At 35.2% G+C, this 24217-nt stretch overlaps 2 protein-coding genes and 2 pseudogenes across 4 annotated transcripts; 2 read left to right on the forward strand and 2 right to left on the reverse strand.

The window, feature by feature from the left end:
* LOC146917516 (uncharacterized) lies at window positions 1-930 on the forward strand (annotated as a pseudogene).
* Window positions 931-2027: 1097 nt separating this feature from the next.
* On the forward strand, window positions 2028-5374 carry LOC146917517 (eukaryotic peptide chain release factor subunit 1-3 pseudogene; annotated as a pseudogene). The gene is made up of 3 exons (XR_015015667.1): window positions 2028-2105; window positions 3633-5117; window positions 5244-5374. The product of XR_015015667.1 is annotated as a eukaryotic peptide chain release factor subunit 1-3 pseudogene (transcript).
* Window positions 5375-9555: 4181 nt separating this feature from the next.
* LOC146917518 (uncharacterized) lies at window positions 9556-12139 on the reverse strand. Of its 2 annotated transcripts, none has more exons than XM_085719339.1 (2): window positions 10383-12139; window positions 9556-9752 (listed from the first exon to the last, which is right to left on the reverse strand). In XM_085719339.1, exon 1 carries the CDS (start codon window positions 11433-11435, stop codon window positions 10395-10397), a length of 1041 nt encoding a protein of 346 aa, XP_085575465.1. In that variant the 5' UTR covers window positions 11436-12139; the 3' UTR covers window positions 9556-9752; window positions 10383-10394. The 2 variants fall into 2 exon arrangements, with proteins under 2 accessions (XP_085575465.1, XP_085575464.1); XM_085719338.1 differs by having other exon boundaries at window positions 9556-10163.
* A 2810-nt stretch (window positions 12140-14949) lies between these two features.
* On the reverse strand, window positions 14950-18242 carry LOC146917519 (uncharacterized). Its single transcript, XM_085721888.1, has 5 exons — window positions 17496-18242; window positions 16578-17197; window positions 16259-16412; window positions 15775-15893; window positions 14950-15655 (listed from the first exon to the last, which is right to left on the reverse strand). The coding sequence occupies exons 1-5, from the start codon at window positions 18240-18242 to the stop codon at window positions 14950-14952; spliced, it is 2346 nt and encodes a 781-aa protein (XP_085578014.1).
* Between the last annotated feature and the right edge of the window lie 5975 nt (window positions 18243-24217).

Below are 24217 nucleotides of genomic sequence, written 5' to 3' on the forward strand. Positions count from 1 at the left end.
ATGCGAAAGAATGTTTTTCTTCGACTTGTAGAAGCCCTTGGAAATCATGACGAATACTTTCAGACAAGGTTTGATGCAGTTCGTAGAGCAAGCCTTTCACCACCCCAGAAGTGCACTGTCGCTCTTCGCCTGCTAAAAATAGGGGAGGCACATGGTTTTCCTGGTATGCTACGTTCCATTGATTGTATGCATTGGGAATGAAAAAATTGTCCAGTGGATTGGAAAGGACAATTTTGTCGAGGAGATCATGGGAAGCCAGCGATCATGCTTGAGGCAGTTGCATCATATGACTTGTAGATTTGACATGTTTTTTTTTGGTACTCCGAGTTCAAACAAAGACATTAATGTTTTAAATACGTCCAACTTGTTTTTCAATATTTTAGAAGGAGAAGCACCCAATGTACAATACACATTGAATACTACCACTTATAATATCGGGTATTTTCTAGCTGATGGTATTTATCCTGAATGGGCTACATTTGTCAAAACCATCCCAATGCCCTAAGAAGAAAAGAAACAATTATTTGCCAAACGACAAGAATCAGTAAGAAAAGATGTGGAACAAGCATTTGCAGTGCTTCAATCTCGATTCGCAATTGTACGCGGTCCATCACCTTCTTGGCACGTGAATACAATGAAACATATCATGTATGCATGCATCATAATGCATAACATGATTGTCGAAGACGAACGTGACACATATGATGGTAACTTTGATTACAATTATGTCGATAATGGCATTTCATCACTTGAAGTATCTAATGGTCCTCATCAACACTTTTTAGAAACATACATGCAAAGGAGAACACATATTCAAGAAAAACAAATTCATCGTCAACTTCAAGCCGATTTGGTGGAGCATATTTGGGAACGTTTCAGACGCGAGAACGACACTAATTAATTTATATATTTCTCATTGTTTGTATTAAACATCATTATTATTTCTTTTCTTTATGTATTTCTCTCGTCATGTATTTCTCGTTTATATGCATTGCTCGTCGTTTTTGTTTGTTATAAAAAATTAATTTATTCAATTTTTTTATGTATGCATCATTTATTTAATTTTTGTATTTTTAATATTTATGATTATTTTACCTATTAATAAAGTAAATGAATTTAAATTTAAATTGAATCAAAATTAAGTGAAGATAAAAAAATATAAATTTGTGGGGTCAAGTATGTGTTGCTTATTGTAGTTACTATTGGAGTAGAACTCATTGAGATTTGCTTAAATGCACTGTGGCAATTTGGGCCCACAAAAAGTAACTCAAGCAACCAAGATTAGTTCTCCCATTGAAGATGCTCTAACCTTTCATTTCTTATAGGTTGCATAAAGTTGTTAATAATGTCGTCTCTGAGTCTCGGTTAGCTTTACTAGGCGCCTGACGGATTTTCAACCTATCTCCTAAACTTTTTTTTTTTAATATTTCATTTTATTTGTAGAAATCCTAAACATAAACCAATTGCGTTGATTTAAAAGTCATCTTAATCCGACTGAACCTAACAAAGAGAAATAAAATGGTTATATATATATATATATATATATATATATATATATATATATATATATTTGTAAATAGGGTATTCTTTGCTTGCAACCGTAAAAATAAAATTTTCAAACTATTATCATCTAATTTAAGTGTTCTTAGAATAAAGAAACAAAATGATTGAAAACAATATGTATTGGTTTACTTTATTGACGCACATAATTCAAGTGTTCTTAAAACAGTTGGTAGGTATCAAGGACAATATTTGCAGGGATCAGAGTTCGAACCCCGGATTTTTTACTTCTCAACAGTTAAAAAAGTGTGTGATCCAACCACTGAGCTATTGAAAGAAAAAAATAAAAAATAATATACAATAAAGATAACAAATCTAGTCTTTTCTCAAAAATAAAATATACAAGGACTAAAGGGTAATTTCATCTCCACAAGCCCATAGAAAAGATCTCAAAACGGTGTCGTTTAACAACAACAAAACTACAAAAGCACTTGAAATACACACAAGTGCTGAAAACTCACGCTTCTTTCTTTCTCATCGAATCAACAATTCAGCTAGGGCACGTCTCTCTCTTCGCGGCCTCCTCTCAGATTTGCGCCGCTACGGTACTTTCATCGTTTTTTCAATTTCAATCGCTTAATAATCGTTAATCATATTCGTATTTTCGCGATTTCGCAATTTTGTAATTTATATGTATATTTTTTTTTGTTTGATTTACCTTTCTAGGTTTTTCATTCTGCATCGATTCATATGAATTTTATTGATTTCGTCATATATTACCATGTTATAATCATAATCGTTGTTTTCTATGATTTAGATTTCACATGCTCGTGTTTGTTTATGTATTAGTGTTGGTATTAATATTAATATGTATTATCGTGTTTCTAAGTTTCTGATTTATTTGATTTAGTGTACTTAAGGCTTTTGTTGTGATTTGTGTGGTGTGAATTTCACGTTTTGCGCGATTTCAAAATTTATATGTATACTTTTAATTCGATTCATATGAAATTTATAATTTTTTTTGATCTAGTCATATATTTCGATATTACAGATTATAGATGACATGCACTGTTTTCTGATGATTAAGATTTTACATGCTGTGTTTTTTTTATGTATTAGTAATTTAATGTGTATTATTGTGTTTTTGTGTTGATGATATATGATTTTATTTGATTTAGTAATTATTGTTTTTGTTGTGATTTGTGTGTTGCTATGATGCACGGGCACTTCTCAGATTAGGTGTGTATATGTGTCGGGCACACGGACATGACACCGACACGGAATTATGTGCTTTTTTCAAAATATCAGTGGTGTTGGCATGTCAGTGTCAGTGTATCATAGTTGTGGTACGAATTGTTTATGACATGGGGTAATCTGGGTACGAATCATGTAAACAGAAGGAGCTATTTGCAATAATATACTATTTTTTTAATCAAATATTGCCGCTAAAGAGTTAAGACTATTTGTTTATTAGTTTATGTTAGAATTTGTGAATTGAGCTGGGATTTTATGTTTTGGGGGATTTTTCAATTTAAGACAATGTTACGTGGGATATTATTGAATTTGATATTGATATGGATAATTTTTCATGTGATGTATTGTCAAGAAATTGATTCTTGTATGTTCTGTATTCCTGTTGCTTGCTTTATTGGATGAATTGACCTGTAATTATAAGAAGTATGGGAGTATTCGTTTTGATGATTGAGCTGGATCTTTCTGTTTTGGGAGATATTTTTTGGGGAAAAGGTTAATAAGAAAGCTGCATCTGTATTGAATTTGATTTGATGATCAAAATATAATAGAGTCTTGTGTGTTATTGGAGTGATATGTTTGTTTGAGTTTTTGGAGGGATGAATTGATCTGTGGTTAGCAGTATAGTTGGATGTCTGAGTGTAATTTTTAACTGAATAATTTCTTAGTCCATGTGTATTTTTTTGTTTAATTCTCTCTGTGGTTAGCAGTATAGTTGGATGTCTGAGTGTAATTTTTTACTGAATAATTTCTTTAACTCCATGTTTATTTTTTTAATTAATTCTCTTTTTGTTGGTATATGTTTTTTGATCATGCATTAAGTTTAATTTTTTTTTTTCTTTGGATATAGCTGATATGTTTTCTTTTTTATTTCTTTCAAGGTTACTAGTCTCTTATTGTTCAGAGATGGCTGACGCTCATGATACCGATAAGAACATTGAGGTGTGGAAAATCAAGAAATTGATCAAGGCTCTTGAAGCTGCCAGAGGAAATGGGACGAGTATGATTTCTCTTATCATGCCCCCGCGTGATCAAATTGCTCGTGTTACTAAGATGCTTGGGGATGAGTTTGGAACTGCTTCAAACATCAAGAGTAGGGTGAATCGACAGTCTGTGCTTGGTGCAATCACTTCTGCTCAGCAGAGGCTTAAGCTTTATAACAAGGTCCCTCCAAACGGGCTTGTTTTGTATACTGGTACAATTGTGACTGATGATGGGAAGGAGAAAAAGGTGACCATTGATTTTGAACCATTTAGACCTATCAACGCGTCTCTCTATCTTTGTGACAACAAGTTTCACACTGAAGCTCTCAATGAGCTATTGGAATCTGATGACAAGTTTGGATTTATTGTCATGGACGGTAATGGCACATTGTTCGGGACCTTGAGTGGTAATACAAGAGAGGTGCTTCACAAGTTCAGTGTCGATCTTCCAAAGAAACATGGAAGAGGAGGGCAGTCTGCCCTGCGTTTTGCTCGTCTTCGCATGGAGAAGCGTCATAACTATGTGAGGAAGACTGCTGAGCTAGCAACCCAGTTTTATATCAATCCTGCTACCAGCCAGCCTAATGTGTCTGGATTAATACTTGCTGGTTCTGCTGATTTCAAAACTGAGCTTAGTCAGTCAGATATGTTTGATCCCCGTCTTCAGGCAAAAATACTTAATGTTGTAGATGTATCTTATGGAGGTGAGAATGGGTTTAATCAGGCTATTGAACTATCTTCTGAAATTTTGTCCAATGTCAAGTTCATTCAGGAGAAACGCTTGATTGGAAAATACTTTGAGGAAATCAGTCAGGATACTGGGAAGTATGTCTTTGGTGTTGATGATACTCTACAAGCTCTGGATGCTGGAGCTGTTGAGACACTCATTGTCTGGGAAAATCTGGATATGAATAGGTATGTTTTAAAAAATAGTACTACCGGTGAAGTTGTCATTAAGCACTTCAACAAGGAGCAGGAAGCCAAGCAGAGCAATTTTAGAGATCCTGAAACTGCTGCTGATTATGAGGTTCAGGAAAAGACGTCTCTGTTGGACTGGTTTGCAAATGAATACAGACGGTTTGGTTGCACTCTCGAGTTTGTCACCAATAAATCACAAGAAGGCTCACAGTTTTGCAGGGGTTTTGGTGGGATAGGTGGGATCTTGCGCTACCAGCTTGATATGAGAACATTTGATGATTTTTCTGATGATGGAGGCGTGTATGAAGACGAATAGCAATCAATGAAATGCTTCCTACCACTGGTGCAGGAAAGGGAGGCCAAAGTACCTGCACTAGTATGGGAGGCGGTAGCACGTGCTGCTGCTCCTCCTCCTCCTCCTTGTCTGTCTGCTGTGTTGCGTGGAAAGTTTGAATGCAAAACAAGGTTCAATTTTAATGCCCTTTCTTGTAACATTTCTTGTATCATTTTTAGCACATATTTTTCTATTATACCTGGTGTCAATTTGTTGTCGGAATTAGTTCCATAATTTTTGTTGGTATCTATTTTCAGCTGCTTTACCCCAAAAGTTATGACTGATGTGAATTTCAACTCCCTTGCTTGTTCTCCTGATGTTCCATCTCCGGCAGTACAAATTTCAGCAACATTGCCGGCAACAGCTGGTGAAAATCTATCATTTCCTGGTAAGTTTCAATCTATTATTGGGTGTAACTTTCAAGCTATTATTGGTGTGTTATTCCTTATTCATTTCCCAGCATGTCTCTAAATTTTGCTGTTTTGTGTCATTTAGCTCCTCTGCTATCTGCTTGTATTCACAAGGGCAAAAACAAAGTCGTACTCCCCAGAGAACACAACCTATTATCAACAAAGGTCAGTCCTCATAATAAATAAGATAATATATGTCAATACAAGCGCTTTTTAATTTTTTATACCTCAAACTGTTAAGCTTCTCTTAAATCAAATTTGCTTGCTATTTTTTCTTAATTCTTAACATGCTTTTTGTCAAGTGAGGCTCCGTTTGTTTGAATTTTTTTTTTCCTAATCTGGAAATTGACTGAGCCATGTCTATTCAAATTTGGACATATTGATACTAATCTGTCTTGTCCCTCAAACCTAGAAGAATACTGTCATGCATATTCTTATTGGTTACTTAGTGAAATGTCATTTCTATTACAGCTATGGTTTCAAAGTTCTTTCTGTGCTGTGTTAGATAATAGTGTTATATTTTAGCTTCCTTTTTCTGGTGTAGTCTTTTGAGTGTATTTTGAACAAATTGGAAATTTGTGTATTGCAGTCTTCGTTGAACCTGTCTGTCGATGTAGCGTAGCAAAGCTTTGACCAAGAAGCAGCTTGCTCACCAAGTTATCAAGGTGCATTTAGTTTTACCTCTTTCCATTGAATAATGTTTTAAGGATAGTATAGGTCTTGGCTATCATGGATAATTGATTAGAGAATTTATGTTGTTTGATGGTGAATAGCATATGATTTCATACTCTTAATTTGCAATGAAAAGAAACTAGTTAGTTTCTCTGTGTTGAATGCTTATTGTTAGCATTTCTACCAACTTATAATTTACATACTGACATTAAGTTCCATTATCTTATAATGGTAGTAGGCGGACAGCCGTTTGAAATAATTTTGATTATGATTGGCCAACGTTCTTTGATTTATAGCTTTGTTTAATTTATTTTCAAGAACCACCAATACTCCATTGCTATATGTAATGACCACTTCAGGTGTGTATTCATTAACTGAGTTGAATAAACGTGTAACATGGTTTTGTAGGTGAATGAGATACTTCGATCAATGTGTAACATGGCTTTTCTTCAAGGAAAATCGAGCCTTTGTATGGCACATCAAAGCTCGTGTCTCTGACTTACATCCTGTGTGCCTCAGTTATGCTTTAGGAACTTTTGCTACATTAAACTTTGTTCTTTTTTGTTTTAATTGGTACTGTACTCATGGTTTGCTTTATTTGGTACTGTACTTATTGATAGAGTGCTTAATTGTGTGATGTTATGAAAACTTCAGTTTGTTATTATTGAAATTAATAAAGTAAACTTCACTTTTGAAGCTTATAAAAAAATACTAAGCAAATTTTGCAACGAGGTTTGAGTTTAAATTGGGGGTTAAGGCAACCCTCTTGGAAAAAAAAATGTTGCACATAATTAATCGTTAGGAGCCCCATCGTCATTTAGATTTAAAGAAGAAGCTTTGATTTCTTCAGCAAAGGTTAAATTAGACAGCAAAATGTTGTCATAGTAATGAAGAGCAGGTTGTCAAAGGTGCAATTGCTTTGAGAGAAGGTGGTTGAGATCCTCAATTAATGTTTAACACCACGTTGTATATAAAAGAATGCCAAGCTTTGGAGCTTCTTAAATTCTTGCAACATCCTTCAACTGAGTACCAAGTTGCCTACTTTGTATTTCATTAGTTAATCACATACTACTACTCACCTTTTCTTTTTCTTTTAAATGATAAAATTTGTGTCGGTACTTCAGTTCATGAAGGAAGTTGAAATTGAACGTTAGGAAGTTCATAAATACCTCATAGTTCTTTGGTTACTAAAAGATCTAATAGTTCATCCACAAGTTTCTCCCCTACTGAAGTAAATAACCAGTCAATTCTTTCTTCGTGGTTTGTCATGCATTTGAATTAGATACCAGAGTTGGTTGTTGCACTTTCTAATATGATCATTCTCATTTTACTTCTGGAAGGATGACAGCCACTAACCCAAGTTTAAATGATGGCATGAGTCTCTTCAAACTTAACCAAGTTTCAATTTAATCTCAAGTTTAGACATGAAACAACGTTAAAACTCTTATGAAAAGTTTGTCATGCATTTGATGATGAAGAGAAAACTGGAAGTGTGCATTTGCTATACGACAACAATGCATTTTCCAGGAAGCAAATTGTGAACATGGGGTTTCCATTATTTCTCAAACAGAGCAGGGGCGTATAAAGCCCATAACTTATTGCAAGAAAAAAAAAAACCATTACTTCAAACAAATGAGAAAAGGTTATTTAATTATGAGGTGGGGTCACAGTTTTTGTTTGATAGACCTATCAAAAAGTTAACAGGTAATAAATCTCAGCCGTCGAAATAAACAAATAATATATCTGTGGCTGTGCTTTAACTTTCCCATCATGGGAAAGAAGTTTCCTTTCCCATGCTAAACCTCACCTTGATGGAGTGCTATAAAGGAGGCTAGCTTTCAAATTCAAAATTTAGAAATTATTGAGTATATGAAACCTGTCAAAAATTATAGAAATTCAGAAAGTGTCCTCCATGTTTTAACAGTGCAAATCAGCCTCGGTTTGGCTTACCTGAACACACACACTTCGATTCCCTCTTATAATTGGAACTTGTCGTACTTCGCTAGAGTCCTGAACCTTACTGGCATTAAAAGTTGTGTAGTCCAGTTCGCTATTGTCATTGTTACTAAATTTAGATTAACTAACTTGTCCATAAACTGAGTTATTCAAGTCCAAATTCACTCAAATTTGGCATGTAGGCATATTTATGAGTCCTAGACCTGATGGAATGAGTTCAATATTCAAAAAAATTACTGTTGCAGTGTTGGTGCAAACCTAACCTTTGGTTTTCTAAATTAAGCTTTTAACTTGGTGGAGGTTGGCTCCTTTGAAAACATCTGTCATTTCTTTCCAAATTTTGTATCAAGTGTCTGTGAGTTTTAAACACGTTAGACTAGGTTTGGAATCAATGTTCCTCTTGGAGATGACAACTGATTTCAACATTCAGAATCCTTATCATGCAGAATTTTGCTCTAAGAATTGGCTTTTTAGTCTACATAAACCAGAAACTAGTGAAGCAAAACGTTTTTTTAATAAGAAAAATATCATTAATTATAGATATAGAATTTAACAAAGAATGAAGTTTCATGCCCTCAAAAAATGAAGGTTCTAAACCAAACAAGATCACCACGCCGACATCCTTATCAAAAGGATTGTGACTGGGACTACTGCTGCTATCACTGTCCATCAAATGGTCAGTTGGGAAGGTTCCAGGAGGAAAAGTAAAGGACATACATAATCATTGAGCTATAGGAAATGACTCTTTGCAACAATAGTTGGAAAAGTAAAAATATACTCGCTAGTATACTTATTATGATGTCCAAGTACGTTCTTAAGAATGGATACCCAGATGACGTGGGTGGTAGTCACCATATAAAACTGTTACTAGACTAACAACAAGCAATAAGCTCTTAAATTTTAAGCACAATTAATGCAAGATATGCTACAATATGTCTATGACTACCCAAATTGTTGGAGATACAGGTTTCTACAAAGGCCCCCAAATTGTTAAAAGTATCCAAATAATAGGATTTTAGTTTTAGGCAGTGAAAGAATGAAACAGTGAACAGAAACTGAAAAATGATAAAATATCTCGAATAGGTGCCACTTGATCAACACACCCTCTGGAAATGTGAAGAAGGAACCATACTGGTTTCTTGATTCCTTCACTTTTCTATGCAAAATGCTTAATCAATAGTACCAGGATTTAAGCGAAACAAAATGGATAGATTTCTTAAAATGAGAAGTGAAGACTTATAGTTGTTTCTTAAAATCAAATTTGTACACTATTTTCTAAATCCACTCATCTTTTGTTCGCTGATAGATTTCTCGAATTCTAGGAATTAGGTTACTTGAATAAGATCACACTTCATGGCTTGATGCACATTGCAAACCTCACCAAAACGCATATCAAATCACAGTTGTTGCTGGCCTAGAAGTCTAAGTGTGCAGCTGAGGCATCAACTAAAATAGATATTTCAAAAAATGATAATACATGTATTTTTAAAAGGTAAATCATGAACCATACTCATGAATATGATATGCTGTCTTTTGTTAAAAAAGTGTGCAGGTGCTGCCATCCTAAACTATTCATCATATTTATGGTATATCAAGAGAAGATACTAGATACACAAATGTTCCATCTAAGATGAAGACTAGGAACCATATTCAGGAAATGAGTATCTGCAGAATATGACAGACCTTTCAAAAGCTCAGACTTGGATTCAGCATCATGTTCAACCTTACCTTTCACAAATCAAAATAACTTTGCATAACTGTGGGAAATGAGGTATTCGATAGCAATGATACTCAGATAGTGTTGAACCTTCTCCCATCAATGCAAAATGAGCATGGTCTTAGTCAGCCCCAAAAAAAAGTCGCTAGTGATTTCTATGCCCAATCTATCAAAGAATGCACATCCACTCATATCTAGTGACTACCTATCCTAGTTCAATACTAGCATCTCATAAGGTATTGGAGGGGGAAAAGCAGTCCTCCCTAGGCACTCACATACTGGAAAATTGTGTAAAAATAAATAACAATGTATAATGTTAATTCCAAAATAGTAGCATCTCATACGGAATTGGAGGGAGAAAACCAGTCCTCCCTAGACTTTACAGATCACCATTAGCCTTTCACCACTTCTCTTCACCTTTCCTTAAAGGCAAACATATAAAAAGTACACATCATGCAGATTTCCGAATTTCTGCAACTTCATACTAACAAAATAAGTTTTTTTTTTTATTTTTTTTTTATTTCACTCCATGATTATATACAGTTATTTGTCAAAATTAGGTGTGACATTCAAAGCTTAGTACACTCTACATGCTTAAATATAAATACCATATAACAACAGATAAATAGAAAACATCTTACCTAGTTTCAGTCTTACAATAGGCCTCTCGTAATCATTTCACGAAGAAGTTTCTCCGCTTTATCATTTTCATCTTTATCAAACAGAGAATAGATGATTATTTCATAAGTAACGGTGTTTGGAATGCAACCATTTTCTTTCATTTTTGACAACATAGCCATTGCTTCATCAAACATGCCCTTGTTACAAAACCCATGGATCATAACAGTATATGTGTTTACATTTATATTATAGCCTTTGACCAAAAGATCCTCAAAAATATTTTGTGCATCCTCTAGTCTTCCACCTTTACACAGTCCATCAATAAGAATAGTGTATGTGTACATATTTGGTTGAATACCCTGGTCTTTCAATTTTGTTAATAATGCAATTGCCTTGTCAACCTGATGGTTTTTGCCTAAAGCATCCAATACAGAATTGTAAGTAATTATATTAGGTGGTTGACCTCTATCATGCATCTCATCGACTAGCTTCAAAGCATAAGAGATTTTCCCTGATTTACACAAACCATCGATAAGGGAATTGTAAGTTACCACATTAGGAATAATTTTTCTGCAATGCATTTCTTCAAAGAGATTCATGGCTGCATCGGTCATTTTAATCTTACAAAACCCATTAATCAAGATATTGTAACTCTGAATACCAGGATTCACTCCCCCCTGAGCCATATTGTTGAATATACTCTTAGCCTTATTCACTTCTTTAACTAGGCAATATCCATCCATTAAAGAGTTATAAGTAACAACATCAGGTTTGATGTCTTGTTTCATCATCATAGCTAACACATTTTTAGCCTCTTTTACTTTTCCCTCCTTACAAAATGCATCAACCAATATATTAAAGGTATACACAGTTGGGTTGGTGTTTTCTGATACCATTTTATGAAACAAACCAATTGCATCTTTCAATTGACCCATAATGCAGAAGCCGCAAATTAAAGTATTATACGTGACAACATCAGGGGAAATTCTCTTAGCAACCATCTCAGAATATAAATCAAAAGCATGATTAACATGTTTATTTTTACACATACTATCAATAATCACGTTGTACATTACCGCACTAGGCTGGTGAAGCAATTTCCCATCAACTCGTCTCAGCAATAGTAGAGCTGCTTTTGTTTCACCAATTTTACACAACCCATTAATCAATGTTCCATAACTAACTTGGTTCAAATGAAATCCAAGCGCTACCACCTTATCATGATGAGTGTAGTTAAAGTTATGGCATTTGGCTCATAACCCTTCTTGAAAATCTTGGCCAGTACAGAAAAAGAAAGAGGGTTTTCACCCAATTGAGAAAAACAATTGATCAAGATGCTCAAAATGACCAAGTCTGAAGCAATTCCGTTAAATTCCATTTGTCGATGAAGTGAAATAGCAGTGTGGTAACAATTGATCTTAACAAGAGAACCTAAAATCTTACCAAATTCAAAAATGGATGGGGTAGGGTTCTTCTGATGGAGCAATCGATTGAATGATGAAACGAGATCGTGTTTGTTGTCATCTTCAAGGATTGTTGTTGAGCTTGAAGAAGAATAGGGTAATAAACGAATCAGAAAATTAGGGTTTGGAAAATTGGGAATGAATACAGAGACGGAAGAAACATGCCTCAAATTTGAAAATGACATAGTTGTTTGGTTTGCGTAGATAACAGTGTTGAGGTGAATTCTTTGTTTGAAAGATAGATACATACGGTGGTTACTTCATTTCATTTCGGATCTCACAATGTTTGTTCTTCTCCTAACTTGATTTACCATTTTTACGACTCATTTGTTGAGTTTAGTTTAAGTTTTTATTTTTTTATTTTTTTTTATTTAATGTTGAGTTTACTTTCTCAAACAATAATACACTATATCCAATAGAGCGAGCTAAGATGAAATAGAATATAACGTCAAAAAAAGATGAAATAGAATATGTCTCTTTTACCTTAACTAAGTTTTGGTTGGAATCTAGTATTGGACATGCATAAACGTTAAAAGTCTTAGAGAAAGGTTGTTGTCCATTTGAATTCCACAATGCTCAAGGATTAATATCCGCAGTTATGCATGGAAAATACCCAATTTGCACCACAAAAAAAAACAATAATATGCTCTTCGTTCCCGATTATACGTCACTTTTAAGAAGAAAACAATTATCTCAAATTATGTGTTTTACGATATCAATGAGGTATTAATGTTATTATTTTTTTATTATATTTTTAACTATTGATTACTGTTAGACATGAAAACAAAACCCACCTCTGTCCAGACTCGGCCGCTCCCGCCCCGAATTTAACTGGGAAAAGTCAATTTAACTAGGTGCAGGTGCGGATGTGGGGGAAATATGAGTTTTAGTACGGGTTTGGGGCGGGGGATGCTTATACCCGCCCCGCACCCACTTTTTAAAATTTACTTTATTAAATTTAATAATCGTATTTCCATAAGCACCAACTTATTTTAATATATTAGTACTCTTTTGAAACATGTTTATTATAATTATTTTGCTCGCTTGAATTTTTTTTATTAGATCTTTAATTATTAATATAATTATTATTTTTTGTTGCTATGAAAAAAAATGAAAAAATATGCATTTTTTTGAATATTTTATAAAAAATAGAGTTTTCGTAGGTGGGGGCAGGGCCGGGAGACCCGTCCCCATTGGGGGCGGGGTTGGGTGTACAATTTTTACTCCCAATATGGTTTGGGGACGGGTGCAAAGGCGGGTGCATGGAAGCGAGGGAGGGGACGTGGATGTTTAAACCCGCCCCGACCTGCCCCTTTGCCATACCTAATTATTATCTCTTCTTTCAATTCTTTTACTTATCTTTCTTATATCATTTATTAAAGACAATTTTGTAAAACAACTTATAACATCTCTTTCTGACATAAAATTAATTACATTTATTAATACGTGCTATATAATCTGGGACAAAGGGAGTATTTTGTAACTTTTGAACGAAATCATAAAGAAAATTAATTGGAAATTGCATAAAGGTGAGAAATAAAAATAACACTACACTATGATAATAGATTAAAACAAACTAGTTTCCATGAGCAATATATAACTCAATATTGGCACTGACAATGCATTGTTATACACATGAAAATCACAAAAAAAAAATAATAATCCGTTTGTTACGGATTAAAATAAAAGTGATTTTGACATAAAATAATTTAGAGATTATTTTTTAGAGATTTTATGAAAAATCAGAATCTATTTTGCGTTTGTTTACAGTAATAAAAATCACTTTTTTTTTTTATAAATAATTTAGTTTGTTTGGATACAGCTATATAAAAGCGATTTTTTTATTACAAAATTAGTTCAATCTTTAAATCCATATTTTCTCTCTCCTCTAAAAAAAATCTATTTTTTGAGAAGCTGCTCTCAACAGCTTCTCATTTGAAGCTGTTTTTAGATTTTTTTTAGATTCTGATTTTTTTAAAAATCTGTAACAAACAGATGCAATATTCTTAAAAGTGATTATTTTCTTAAAAAAAGTGATTTTTTCTTAAAAAAAGCTATAACAAACGGGCTCTAAATATAGTGAAAATCACTTATTTAATGAAAAGAGGCGTAAGAATTGATTTCAAAAGGTGATTCTAAAATTAACCCTAAAACACCTTTCTCCAAAAAAGAGAAGAAGAAAAGAAAAAGAGAGTGACAACTATATTTTTAATATTTTTGTACTTTGATATACATGATTATGAAATATTTATTTACTTACTGGTAATATCATTCTCTATTTGTTAGAAGTAACATTATCACTTTATACCTCTGAAAAGTAACCCTATCATTATCCTCCTTCACCAACTCACGACATCTCTTCATCACCTCTCTTTAAACAATGAAAACCACGAACTTGAATTCCAACCGGATGAAATCCCCACACAAATCACAGACGTTCGCCTTCGCCTTGTTGGTCGCTACCTCACTAACCGGCCAATTTGATTCTACATGACAATGGAAAAGATGGAATCCTTTTTGAATCCTGTCAAAAGTGTTCAAATTCAAGAGGACGAGCCATACTTTTATACGTTCAATTCTTTAACCACCTCAACCAAGATCATGTGGCACGCCAAATCATGTGGCCTTTAATTTGTGCCATTTTGGATTCAAGTGCACAACATGTCAACAAGTCTCATGATAGAAAAGTAGGAAAAGAAATCGCAAACTTCATTGTTGAATTTATCGAGCATGAAGCCAAGAACAACTTGAATACCTTCGTTTGTATATTAGGATCAGAGTCTTACTACTCTCTCGGTATTCACGACTGCCAAGTTAATGATAGGAATAAAATGCAAAGAGAATAAATTTCCCTTGGGATTGGGAAAAGTCTAGGGGAAAGAGAGAGTTTCTGATAAAATTATTTCTTGCCTTCATTCATTTGTTACCTCTGTTTATACACAGTAAGTATTACACTTGTTCTAGGGTTATGTGACAGCTGTCCATATCCTAATGGCCTAACAAAATAAAACAAAATAAAAGTCCTAGGATTCCTTATTATTGAGCTGCTGCATTCCAACGGTCCTGGAGGTACTCCTCCTGGAAGCACATGCTTTTGTCTCCTCCTAGGATTCCTTAGATGCCTTTAGGTCAAGAACCTCTTGGGCATTTTGGTGTTCTGCTTTGGTCTCTCATGTGGCCCAATGTGAGGCTGCCGAGTGTCTAAAACTGGTCCCACTTTGTCACTTGAGTTGGGTCTCATTTGAGATGTATCATTACCATCCCCATTTAGACAAATCTTGTCCTCAAGATTAAAGGCGGGGTACTTAGCTTCAAAAACCAGTCGTTGTTCCCAAGTTACTTCAGCTGGGGAAAAACCATCCCAATGAATCAAGACTTCTTCAATTCCATTAATAGTGCGATGACCCAATGCAGCAAGAGGCACTGGTGACAATGGTGGAAAAGAGTCTGCTGCTGGCAGAGGGAAAACTTGAGTTGCTGACTGGCCATGGCATGGTTTGAGAAGTGAAACATGAAAAACATGATGTATCCTTGATAACACAGAGAGGTCCAACTCATAGGCCACTGCTTCAATCTTTTTGATAATGCGAAAGGTCTCGTAGTAATGCTTGGCTAATTTCTGAGAGGTTCTGTTGTGCACTGAAATCTGGCGGTATGGTTGAAGCTTTAAGAAAACCCACTGATCCACTTCAAAATATTTATCCTTGCGATGAAGATTGACTTGTTGCACCATGCGGTTTCTTGCGCGGGTTAAGTTTTGTTTGAGCAGTTTGAGGACGCGAGTTTTGTTGCTGAGGAGGCCATCAAGTGAATCAATTTTAGTTGTGCAACTGGTATAGTGAACAAGAGCTGGTGGTTATCTGCCATAGAAAGCTTCAAAAGGAGTCATGCCAATGGGAGAACGGAATGATGAGTTGTACCAAAATTCGGCCAAGGCGAGATAACGAACCCAAAGGCGCGGTTCATCAATAACAAAACAGCGAAGGTACGTTTCAAGACATCTGTTGAGGACCTCTGTCTAGCCATCTGTTTGGGGATGGTAAGAACTGCTGAAACAAAATGTTGTGCCTAAGTGTTTGAACAGATTTCCAGAACTGGCTCACGAAGACGCGGTCACGGTCGCTGATTATGGTTTTGGGTGCACCATGGAGGCGGTATATTTCAGAGATGAAGATTGGGCCTAATGAAGCGGACGAGAAATTTGGGGGTAGTGCTATAAAATGAGCGAATTTGGTTAGGCGGTCTATAACTACCCAAATGGTGGATTTGGTTTGACAATGGTAAGTTTGTGATGAAATCCATGGAAATGTCTTCCCATACTTGTTGAGGCAAGGGTAATGGTTGGAGAAGGTTGTAGGGAGCATGGGTGTTGTATTTGTTATGTTGGCATGTGGTGCAAGCTTGCACAAATTTTTTGACGTCACGATGCATACCGGGCCAATAGAATGAGGCTGATAGGCGTGCAAGGGTAGAGGCCGGTTTCCGGAGGTATGAAGAGTCTGTTGTTGAAGTAGAGCAGGTTGGACTTTTGAGTGAACTTGCAGCGCATTTGTGAATCTTCCTCTGCCTTCTTGAGTAATTTCTAACCTACAGGGTTAGTAGAAAAAAAATGTTTGCAACTGAGAAATTAAAGGGGAAGAGGGGGAACTAATCATTGCACAAATTCCTTCAATTGGTGGTTCATTGAATCGAGATAATGCATCGGCAACAACATTTTCCTTTTCGGGTTTGTAGTGGATTTCATAATTGTACCCCACGAGTTTGGTGAGCCATTTTTGTTGCTCGGGAGTTTGGATTATCTGGGTCATCAAGCATTTGAGGCTTTTATGGTCGGTAAAATTTTTGAAGGTTGAACCTAAGAGGTATTGCCTCCATTTCTTTATGGCTTCAGTGAGTCCGTAGAGCTCGCGGACATATGTGGAAGCAGCACACAAGCGGGGGCTCAGTTTCTTGCTAAAGAAAGCTAGCGGTCGAGAGTTTTGTGAGAGCACCGCGCCAACAGCCGTATTTGAAGCATCAGTGGTTACTTCAAAAGGTTTGTCGAAATCTGGAAAGGTGAGGGTAGGTAACTTGGCCATGGCAGTTTTGAGTTGCTGGAATGCCTGGGTAGCTGAATTGGTCCAATGGAAGGAGTTGGATTTGAGTAGATCGGTTAAGGTGCTAGCAATGGAGGCGTAGTAGAAGACAAAACGCCTATAGAAACCCATGAGACCAAGAAAAGCTCTCAAAGCAGTGACATTCTTTGGAATCAGCCATGTAGTGATTGTTTGATTCTTGGATGGGTCTGCTTGTACTCCTGCAGTAGTGATTATGTGGCCAAGGTAATCAACGGAGCGGACTCTAAATTGACTTTTGGAGAGTTTGGCATAAAACTGGTTGTCGGACAAAAGGGTCAAGATGGTTTGAAGGTGAGAGAGGTGTGATTCCCATATTGGGCTATAAATGAGGATGTCGTCGAAAAAACCAAGGCAAATTTGCGAAGGTAAGGGCGAAGGAGGTCATTCATGGCGGCTTGAAAGGTTGAGGGTGCGTTGGATAAACCAAAGGGCATCACCAAAAATTCATAGTGACCGTCAAAAGTTCGGAAACCAATTTTGTGGATATCTTCGGAGACAAGCCGTATTTGGTGGTATCCGGAACGAAGGTCTATCTTGGAAAAATAGGAAGCACCATGTAATTCATCCAAGAGTTCATCAATGGTTGGGATAGGAAAACGGTCTTTGATGGTAATGGTGTTAAGAGCTCTATAGTCGACGCAAAAACACCATATGCCATCTTTTTTTTGACTAATAAAACCGGTGAAGAGTATGGACTTGTGCTAGGTTGTATAATGCCATCTTGAAGCATTTCGGTTATGAGTTTGGTCATGGTCTCTTTTTGGTAATGTGGGTATCGGTATGGCTTAATGTTGATAGGAGTGGCTAAGGGTTCAAGGTGAATATGGTGGTCATGAGGGCGTGATGGTGGTAGAGAGTTCGGTTTCGAGAAAATGTGGGAAAATTGGTGTAAAATTTTCTGTATGGATGGGTGAAATGTTGAGAGGGTGGTTTCTTTTGATGGTGTGGCAGTAGTGGTAGGGTTGTGGTTATCAATGGGAATAATGGAAACGGAGTGAAAAGTAGCAATGGAATTTGTTTGTATCATCCGGTTCAATTGATGGACAGATGCCGGTGTGATTGTGTGTGGTCTTGAGCCAGTAATAGTGATAAGAGTTCCGTTGTGATAAAATTGCATGGAAGGAACTGAGAAATCCGAGACAAATGGCCCAAGTGTTTGTAACCATTGGACGCCCAGCACCACATCTGCTCCCTGGATGGGTAGAACATATAGTGGAACTGAGAATAGGTGTTGTTCAACCAGTAATGGTGTGTCAGCACAGAGGCCTGTGCAATGGATATGGTCTCCATTGCCAACCATAATCAGGAAGGAGGCGAATGTTTGAACGGGTAGGTGTAAGAAAGAGGATATGCAGGGTTGGATGATGTTATGGGAGCTACTTGAATCGGGCAAAACAGTGACCTTGTGGCCATGAATGGAGGCGGTGAACCATAAGGTTCGTGGCGAGGGATGTCCATTCAGAGCCTGTAAGGAGAGATGAAAAGTCTCGGCTTCAGTGCTTGGTTGGGATGTGTTGTTATCTGAAGTGTTGGAGTAGGTTGGTCTGATGTAGGATTTAAGTCAATAAGGTCAGGTGGGTTTGGTGGAGTAATAATAGCACAAAGGTTTTCGGTTGGAAAAGAAGAGTCTTCTTCAGTTAACAAGAGCAAAAACTGCTTGGTTTTGCAACGGTGACCTGAGTGAAATCTTTCATCACAGTTGAAGCACATGCCTTGAGAACGGCGGTGTTGCATCTCGGTTGGGTTGAGACGGTGGATGGGTAAGGATTGTGGTGGGGCAGGTTTTTTTTTGAAGAAGTTGTGGTGAAGGTGTGGGTAACAGTGGTGGTTTTGTGGTAGAAAATTTGGAGGTTGTTGCTTGAAAAGGACGTGAAGCTGTTATTTTGGATTCTATGAGTTTAGCTAATCCTATAGCTTGTGAAATTGTGGTAGGTTGGTGGATAGCTAATTCATTTTGGATAGTGAACTTTAACCCAGAAACAAAACAATCAACTATAGCATTAGGAGAGAGTCCATTTACCCTATTGCAGAGGCATTCAAACTCTTTCTGATATTCAGCCACAGTGGAGGTTTGTTTGAGTTTGAAAAGTGCTTGTTGATGGTTCTCATAAGCAGAGGGACCAAAACGAACCTCCAAGGATCAAGTGAAAGCTTCCCAGGTTGAAATGAGGTGGTTGTGGTACATCCACTGGTACCACGCGAGCGCTTCGCCAACCATATAGCTCGCGATGTGATTCAGGAGTTGGTGTTGAGGGATAGAGTAATGAGTGAAGAACTGATCGGCTTGGAAGATCCAGTCGAATGGGTTTGTTCCGTCAAAGGGGGTGAGTCGTAGTTTAGGTGGTTTGAGTGTTTGGTCTTGTGAGGTTTGGGAAAGGAGAGGTGAGTTTTGTGTGGGTTGTGGAATTTGTGACTGTAACGTTTGCAGGGAGTTGAGTAAATCTTCATTTCTTTGGTCTTGTGTGACTCTAAGATTTGTAAGGGAGTGGAGGAATTCTTCATGTCTTTGGTCTTGTGTGGTTCTGAAATTTGTAAAGGCTGCTGTGAGTTGAAGGATGGATTCTTGTAGTTGTTGGGTTGTGGGGGGTTCACCTGGGATTTGTTGTCTAGGAGGCATGATATCAAGTAACGAGAGCACCAATTGATAGGAATAAAATGCAAAGAGAATAAATTTCCCTTGGGATTGGGAAAAGTCTAGGGGAAAGAGAGAATTTCTGATAAAATTATTTCTTGCCTTCATTCATTTGTTACCTCTATTTATAACACAGTAGGTATTACACTTGTTCTATGGTTATGGGACAGCTGTCCATATCCTAATGGCCTAACAAAATAAAGCAAAATAAAAGTCCTAGGATTCCTTATTATTGAGCTGCTGCATTCCAACGGTCCTGGAGGTACTCCTCCTGGCAGCACATGTGTCATACCCCAATTTTTGACCTAAGGACCTACATTCATACGCCCTTTGACCCTGATTAAGTCTTTGACTTTTCAGAGAAAGATTCGGCAGAGAGGACCTCATTTTTGTTCTGAGTCGGGCCTTCTTCTCACTTTTTTTTTATTACTATTAGTCCTTTTAATTTTTTTTTTATTTTAATTCGTTTCCATCTTTTATTTTTCATTTTTTATTATCATTCATTACCTTTATTTTTATTTCACTTTTTTAATTTAATTTTAGTATTTATCTGTTTATTTATTTATTTATTTTTATTTACATTATTAATATGCATAGTTATCCTTTTTGTTTTATTATTTATTTTTAGTTGATAAGTCCAAAAAGGTTCCAATCCAAAAATTAATCTTTCAGCCTCATCTGTAACAAACGAGCTTTCCACCTCCCCCAAGCCACAAATATTTTGCTTCTTTTTAACAAACCCTAACGCTAGTCCTAATCATATAAAAGAAACAGTGAACACAATTTTACCCAACAACACAATTTTCACACACCAAAAACCTTTAGCTACCGCAATTTTCATAACCCTGATTTTTAAGTTTCAATTTTTATTTTGTTATTTCTTTTGAACCCTAGTTGCGGTAATTTATAGTATTAGTTTTCATTCAATTTAATTTAATTCAAGTTTTAGTTTTTCTTTACTATCCTTTGCGATTCACGTTACCGGTGTTGCTTTAATTGAATTCATTCCCGTTGATTCTTCATACAATTTCCAGCAGCCATATTTATATATATATATATATATATATATACACACACTCCATATTCATGTTGTCGTGCATTTAAGGGCCTGTTTGTTTTGGATTTTTTTTGAAAAAAATCTATTTTTTTGAGTAAAAAATCACTTTTTTTAGTTTTTGTTGTGTTTGTTTGAGATTTTTAAAAAATCCATTTTGCTAAAAAAATCATTTTTAGCCTCAAAATGAAAATCTATTTCAAGTAGCTTTTCCAAAATCTATTTTTTTCTTAATGCAAGGAACTCAAGTGTAGTGTTTCAAATCTCAAAAAAAATGATTTTTATGATAGTAGACAAACAGAAATAGCTTTAGATTTTTTTAAAAATTTCTAAAAAAAAAATCTCTAGATTCTTTTAACTCAAAATCTATTTTTTTTAAAGCTGAAACAAACGCACCCTAAATTTATATTCCTTATTTCAATTGCCATTACCTTTTATTTCCAAGTTATTGCTACGTGATTGTCTCTTGTTGCGGCGGCTACTTTGATTTCAATTATGGATTGCTATTGTTACTGTTGATGCCTAGTTCCATATCATGTATCGAATTCAATTACACGGTTACTGTTTCCATTCCTTTATTTCAATTGATGTTTGTTCTATTTCAATATGATGTGCCTCTTTGATTATTGTCATTTGTTACCTCGTGTGATTAATTCATAACCGTACCACTTGCTGTCTTGCGGTTGCTATTCCTTGTGCAATTCAATATTATGGTGTTTATTTTTGCTGCTATGCGATTCGATTCAAGTTGCTATTGCTAATTCTTGTATTGTCGCATGCAGCACTCATTCTTTTTTAAAGTTTCCATCAATAATCAGGTGGTTGCCGGAGCTGTTCTATTCCATTACAATTGCAAGACCGTAGCTGCTCTTCAAAGTTAGAGATTCCATCGTAAAGAGAACCTGGTGACCCTTTTTGCATCTCATTTTTTTTATCCCTCTTTCTTCATGCATTTTAATTTTTCTTGCATTTTTTATTTCCTTTGCACTTTATTATTTTTATGTTTATTAGATTAGGCTGCATATTTATCATTCATTTGTGTATATTTATTTTATGTCATTTACTTTCATCGCACGGACCTTAGAATGTATATTTAGGCTTAAAATAATTTTATCATGCATATTTATTTTCCGCAGACTTTATAATGTATACTAGGCTTAATGTAAATCATGCATGTGTGCGTGTGTGTGTATATGCTTTATTTTTTTTATGCTCTATAGTTTAGGTTAATGGTCTTTGTGGTCATCCAACATCACCACGAAGTGCCTACGTTTTTATTTTCTTGCTCCGATAGTTTTAATTTTAGTTCTATAATTATTCATTATTCAAAAACATGCAAATAATCAAAATAACAAAAAATATTTTCATAATAAACCTTGATCCAAGATCAAGTGATCGTTCTTTTTATTTTCTTTCTTAATGAAATTTCAAAACAATTTTAATTCTACTTTAAGTCTATTTTCTTTCAATATAAAAAATACAAACCAATTCTTATTTGCCACTTGGCTTTTTATTTTAAAACTTTTTTCAAAACTAATAAAAAACACAAAACCAATCAAACGTCAATTTTTACCATGAACTACGTGATTTTGATCCTTCACGGGTACGTAGGCAAAGGACACTCGTCCTTCCAAATCAATAAAATGTAGATAATTAGGTCTTTGTTTTTTTAATCATTTACAATTCCATTTTTTCAAAACAAGCAAGTTTATAACACACTAATTAAATAAAACCAAGAGGTTCCCGTAGAGTACTACGGACATAAAGGGTGCTAATACCTTCCCTTTATGTAACTAACCTCTGAACCCTAAATCTTTTCAAAATGGGGTAGTTTGAACTTTTTTCCCCTTTTCCTAAAAAATAAAATGTTCAGTGAAACAAAGATGGGTAGAATATGGGTTTTGAGATCTCAAGTGACCGCTAATCCTAGCTGAAAAAGGCCGCTGAAATTGGATGAGAATTTTCAAAGCCAATTGAGAAAAGCAATCGATCAAGAATTCAAGATGCTCAAAGTGACCAAGTAACAAAGAATGTAGATCGATGGATATGATATTGAATTTGACTGAATAGAAGCGGTGTCCCTGCAAAAAAGAATAATAAACAATAATATCCATTGTTACAAGCAGTGGCGGAGCCAGAAATTTTGAATAGTGGGGGCAATATATATATATATATATATATATATATATATATATATATATATATATATATATATATATATAAATTTATAGCAGGTCATCTTAAATAATTTGGAAACCTTATTGTAATTTATAGCAGGTCATCTTAAACAACTTAGACGCTGAAACAATAGTAATTTATAGGTTGATACTGATCTGGAGTAGTCATTTTGATCTCTAAATGTGTGATGTGTCACTAAAATATTTAATATTAGTTAAAACTACGAACACATCTTCAACTGGTTGTTTTGTTATTCATTGTATAGACCAAATTGATTAGTGAAATATATATTTAAAGATTAAATTAACTAACTAAAGACGCATTTAAAAATTAAAATGACTAATAAAAAATAAAGTTTGTTTTTGTAATTTTAATAGATAGTTTGATAACCCATTTTGATTCGAAACCTCTTAAGTTTTTCCATAATATATAATTACATTATTATCATATTAATATTAAGGAAAATGAAACTAACATAAAAGAAGATGTTGAGAGATGCAGAGCCAGACGTTTTTGTTTAATAGGTTCCATAACATTTGTATGGAAGGTTGATAGAACTTTGTTTTTGAGTAAATATAATAAATAAATAAGTAAATGATATTGTATTAGTGTATATATGTAATTTAGTATGCATTTTTTTTTTATTTTTAGGATGTAATATGCATTTATATGTAGTGTAATATAGCATGAAACCATGATGATATAGAAATTTTAGTGGGGGCACAAGCCCACATAGTGCTGCAACAAGAATATGCATGTTTGTTCTATAACACTTTTCAAGAAATTATAAATCCCCCCTATGTTTGAGAAAAATAAAAAAGAAAATTATGCAATAATGGCCAACTGCAGGGGCGGATGCATGTAGGAGCAATGTGGGACTATAGCTCCACATGCTTTTCCCCCTTTTTTTTTTTTTTTTTTTTTTAAATATACCCTCCGATCATTATTATAAGCAAAAGTTTACACTTTAGGTTCATTCAACAATTAATGATATATATGGTCTTTGTTGTAGGTCACATACATCATTCAATGAATGAATCTAAAATGCAAACATTTGCTTATAATAGTGATCGGAGGGTATATTAAACAAAAGACAGATGTGTGTCTCACTCTCTCTCTCTTTCATTTTCTATTCCAATTTCCTTCCTGTACCGTAACTAAACACGTCCCTTTCTCTCCCCTTTCTCTCTTAAATTGCAATCTCTCTCAAAGGTAACAAGTGGAAATGGTAATAAGTGGCTGGGTCAGAAAAGCAATTTTCTTTGAGCATAATGATATTTTTTGGAGATATATACAGTCCATTCTGGCTTATTCTCCACTACTCCTGTCTCATACTGGGTTACTGAAATATCTTTCAATGAACATAGGCTATAACCTGAGATAATCACCAAAAAAAATTATGACAGTTTTG

This window comes from Medicago sativa, chromosome 6 (genome assembly GCF_051527215.1).
Source record: "Medicago sativa cultivar Bolivia chromosome 6, Bolivia_mono, whole genome shotgun sequence".
In the NCBI taxonomy this organism is placed as follows: Eukaryota; Viridiplantae; Streptophyta; class Magnoliopsida; order Fabales; family Fabaceae; genus Medicago; species Medicago sativa.